Here is a 5,093-nt window from a genome sequence, read left to right on the forward strand (position 1 = left end):
TATATATATATATATATATATATATATATATATATATATATTTTTTTTTTCTTTTTAAAATTTATTTTTGTATAGGTGAAGAAAACATTATTTGGCAGAATGAATCCTTTTCCACAAAAAAAGATTATTACATTTAATAAACACACGAATGATTTCGATTTTCATGTAAATTATGCTGAATTAGATTATTTGCCTGCTAATGAGGTAATGTAAGTATCTACAGCTATTATTTATTTGTAATAGGAACGAGTTAAGAACAGAAAATAGATTAATGTTATTTTAAATATCAAAATGTTCATACTTCTAAAACTATAGAAATCGAATTTTTTACAGTTCTATTGGTGATTTACATTTATCTACTATATCGCTGAGTGGTGTAGCCGAAGCTTTAGAAAAGCATGCCAACGAAGGCGCCGAGAGTAAAGGAATCAAAGTGCACTTTAATATAGACGATAGCGGCGTATTGAATTTATTGACCGTAGAATTAGTTTCCGAAAAATCGAGTACTGTTGATGAAGAAGAGGGTACTTTCTCAATACTTGGCTCAACTATTAGTAAATTCTTTGCAGGTTTGTGCCGAAGGCAATGCAAAAAATGATGCCATTTGTTTTTGTTGCATGTTACGAATCACAATTTTGATGATATTTGCACTATACTAGTTCTTCTTTGTATTCTGTTGATATATATTGAAGAACTGTTTTATTTCTCAAGGAAAGACTTGTGTTATTTTTATAACTTTATAAAAATTAAAAAGTTATTTCATGTTACGTTTTGAAATCATTTTTTGCAAGCATTTTTATATCAAGGAATAAGTGGATGCTTTAAAAAAAAAGATAGTATTATCACTGAGCAGGCCTAGATTTTATTGTCGTTAACAATTAAACTTTTGTAGCAATACAAATTCTAAAAATTTATAAAATAATTTATACATTAGAAAAATTTATACATTAATAGAATAATTTATGTTAATAGAATAATTCCTGTTAACGGTAATATTTTGTATTCATGGAATATTCATGTCAATTATTTCGTTATATAATTTTGAAGACAAGTTAATTACGCTTAAATTTGCATAAATAGTTGTCAACGACTCTATAAAACTCTAGGCCCTAATTATAAATTATGTAAGTACAGAGAGAAACACATTAAATGAAGTTTTAATTTTTCAGGTTCTTCTTTAGAAAAAGAAACGGTAGAAAAAACAGAGGAACCGTCAAAGGAGGATATAAAACCAGTGCATGAACCAGAATTTTCGGAATCGACAAAAGAGACAGATGAGAAGGAGAAAAAGAAAAGTGAGACAAAAGTGAACGAAGAGAAGACTGCAAATAAAACCGAGAAGACGGACAAAGAGAAGAAGGCTACGATCGTTCAAATTAAAGAACCTATCAGTTCGAAAGAGGTCAAATTAGGATCACAAATCTTGTCCGGTGAAAAACTCACAGAAACTCGAGACAAGTGAGCATAAATATTATATATTTATTTGCAATGTAAAGTAATTAAATTATTTCCATCTTTAATATTCTGCTAATTTAAATTTGTTAAATAAAACTGTTACTGTAACTTTAATTTTTTATTGCCACTATCTCTTTTCTCTTAAGAAAATAATCTGCATAATTATAATAAATAATTATGATATAATTTCTACTATTACTAACATTTTATTAACATTTTATTTATTTTTTTCTTTTAGGATACATCATTTGGATGTGCACGATTCGGAGAAAGCGCGTCGTGAGACTGCGTTGAACAACCTCGAATCATACGTAATCGACGCACAGCAAAAGTTCGATTCCAAGGAATTTTCGGACGCGGCTACCGATAAGGAGATCGAGGAGGTTCGAAAAGCATGCGCCGAGATCTCTGAATGGTTGTACGAAGACGGATTCACCGCGACCGCAGAAGTGTACGAAGAGAAATTGATGGAACTCCAAAAGTTAACCAACGACGTTTACGAGAGGGTCTCCGAGTACCGAGATCGACCAGAAGTCTTAAACGGAATGGTTTCGCTACTCAAAGGCAGTAGATTGTTCTTAGAAAATATGCGCAATTTGAGTCTAACGAGTGAAGTCATTACATCTGTTGAAATTGAGACGTTAGAAAAAGCAATCAATGAGACACAGGTAATAGCTTATTTTTTAATATCTAAAGCGATTTTTAAATTGAAACATGCTATTATTATAAGTCTATAATATTAGTGTAATAAAAAAAATGATATTTTAGGATTATTATGATATAGTTTCAAAATATTTCGTGGATGCGCCGCTAAATATACCAGTAAAATACAAGATCCGCCAAATTGTGAATAAAATGGATCTACTCGACAGAGAAATTAAATATCTTTTAAACAAAGTAAAGATTTGGAAACCAAAACAAGAAACTACGGCAAATCAAACAACAGATAGTAAGACCGAGCGTACGATAGAAGAAAATAAAGAATCTACAACCAATTCTGATGCTAAAAATGACAAATCTGCGGAAGAACAACCGTCCGATAATGTGGAAGAGCAGCAACAAGAACTAATATCAGAAACAACGGATACCACACAGGATCCGTTACAGCTACCAGAAAACGAGAAACCATTAACTAAAGAGGAAGTTCAGAAAGAAACGCATCATGAACTATAAGAAATAATTTATTTAAAAGTGTGATTCTCTGTTGTTGATCGACGATACTCGTCGATTTAGGCAATTTTCTGTAGATTATTTTCGTCAGATGCATTTAAGATCGAAGCGGGAATTCTCTTATGCGTTGCCGATGTATAAGTTATTCTGCGAATGTGAATATAAGCTGTTCCATTTAATTAATAATATGTATCTATTTATACAAGGATATGATTTTCATCGTTCATTTATTACATAATTAGTATTGCAAAATTGTCGATCTTATCAAAGATAATTGTGTTATACAAGTGCCAAGTGATAGCAGCTCGTGACAATTTATTTATTTGATACGCGAAACACGCATAAAACACTATCCAGTGTGAGATTTATCTTGAATTTTTAAAGTATAAATTTGTGACTTTACATGTAAAATATTTCTGCTGCAAGCATATGTTTTAATTAATATTCTATCATATGAAGTTGCAGTATAAAGCATATTATTGCTTATAAAAACACGAATGATGAGAACGTGCATAAAATAATTTTCATTCATAAAACATTCTTGCATATCTTTCAGAAAAAATCTTTTTTCTTTCAGGGAATGTAGTTACGAATCTTACATTCTCGCAAATGTATATCAGTAGTTTTCGAATGAATTTGTCACATTTCCTATATATAATGCATTGATTTGTATTATCTTTTTTATAAACGAAGATTCACATAAGTCTACTTTTTCTTTATTTACGATATCATATTAAATAAATATGACATTTCTAATAATCTATTTCTTGAAAAAGTGAGATAGAATGTATAGAATATTGATTGATATTTTGTAAATGAATATAATGATTTACATGATGTAAGATGGATAAAAAAAAATTTCTGTTTCTTGAAAATTATAAGACAAAATTGTTTCTTTGGCTATATAATTTAAATTAATTCTTTGAAAATCACATAATATTCTATTGCCAAATTAAAGGACGTTCGAATTAAAATTGTCATTCCAATTTATAATTGTAAATTTAAATATTATTCATATTTATTAATTTGAACTAATAAAAAATATATAAAAGAAAGAGAGAAGGAGGAAAGATATTGGAATAAAGAAACAAACTGTATTGTATGTGTCACCATTATTTTTTTTATAAGTATGACAAAATTATTGAAAAATTTAGTTTTCCGCGGATAAAAAAATTAAATATTGCAATCACAGACCTTCATATTTTCTTCCAGTCTTCTTATTTTTAATCGATTTCTTAATTTAATTTCTCCTGCCTAATTTTTTTTTATCAACTGACTTTTACTAGTAAGGTTATGTACACAGTATCGTCTGCCTTTTTCACTCGCGCTCTTTCAATTTTTCTTTCTAAACATTAAAAATCAAAACGCTTTTATTTATGTTAATGTAAAAAATATATGGGTGAAGACTTTAAAGGAAAATTAAGAATAAAGAAGTTGTCAGAAATTGTCGGCTCTAAATTAAAAAAAAAACGTGATTAGAGTATACATTAACCTCTGGAGCTGATGGTGGGTCTATTAGTCTATATTAGACTCACTATAAACCTCTAATTATAAATCTCTATAAAAAATATTTTTTTTACATTTGAAAATTTGAATTATTCCTATTAAAATATACTTAATATTCTTTCGTTTTTATATTATTATTATTTGTTATATTATTTTTGTTCTTTGAAATTAATATCTTTTAATTAATATAAATCAAACAGCATCAGTAATTGTGTTACAGATTTTAGTATCAGCTCCAGAGAATTAATTATATTGTTAAAGTATGACAATGCGTCAAATTTTCACAAAATTATGGAAAAATATTAGTCCTGTAATGGTGAGAATACAATTCATGTGATATTTTAATTTTTATTTTTAATTACATTAAAAGAATCTCATAATTTATTTGTAGTATACATCAGGTATGTTATTTGCACATTGTACCTCATTCGACAAGTCTAGTGAAAATGAGAAGTTGAAGCTGGATCCTCCAGATATAAAAAAGCTAACCCATGAATATATGATAAAACAATCTGCATTGGATGCTGCTAATAGTGCAACCCAGGCATTAACTGTCACATATATGGCTATAATAGATCTGAGCGTCGCATACAGGTAACAAAATAATAATATAGGTCTAGAGGAAAATAAGATATCTCTGTGTATGTCTCTCTGTATAATGTTTATCATATATATAATTTTGTAGAACATTGTTGAACGAACTCATTTCTCTTCTCGAAGAAACTATAATACACAACGTAAATGATGCACACTGGGATCTGATTGTGGAAGTACGAAATGAAATGCAAGACAAGAAAGAAAAGATTACGGTAATAAAGAACTGCTTGAGAAATTACAATTCTTGCTTGATGTAAAATTTTATATATAATATCACAGTCCAAGTAAAGTCATAAAATTTTCTTATACAAGAAAATATAAATAACATTGCATTTTATATATATATATATATATATATATATATA

At 28.4% G+C, this 5,093-nt stretch overlaps 2 protein-coding genes across 2 annotated transcripts; both read left to right on the forward strand.

Moving 5' to 3' along the window:
- Positions 1-75: 75 nt before the first annotated feature.
- LOC105625230 (hypoxia up-regulated protein 1-like) lies at positions 76-3,322 on the forward strand (the record flags this gene model as incomplete). Its single annotated transcript, XM_012206570.1, has 5 exons — positions 76-209; positions 334-569; positions 1,170-1,458; positions 1,694-2,123; positions 2,224-3,322. Coding segments are annotated over 5 exons (1,494 nt in total), but the record flags the coding sequence as incomplete, so codon positions are not given.
- Positions 3,323-4,393: 1,071 nt separating this feature from the next.
- LOC105625231 lies at positions 4,394-4,940 on the forward strand (the record flags this gene model as incomplete). The annotated part of the gene is made up of 3 exons (XM_012206571.1): positions 4,394-4,447; positions 4,523-4,725; positions 4,817-4,940. Coding segments are annotated over exons 1-3 (381 nt in total), but the record flags the coding sequence as incomplete, so codon positions are not given.
- Positions 4,941-5,093: the final 153 nt, after the last annotated feature.

This window comes from Atta cephalotes, assembly GCF_000143395.1.
Source record: "Atta cephalotes unplaced genomic scaffold scaffold00388, whole genome shotgun sequence".
NCBI classification, from domain to species: Eukaryota; Metazoa; Arthropoda; class Insecta; order Hymenoptera; family Formicidae; genus Atta; species Atta cephalotes.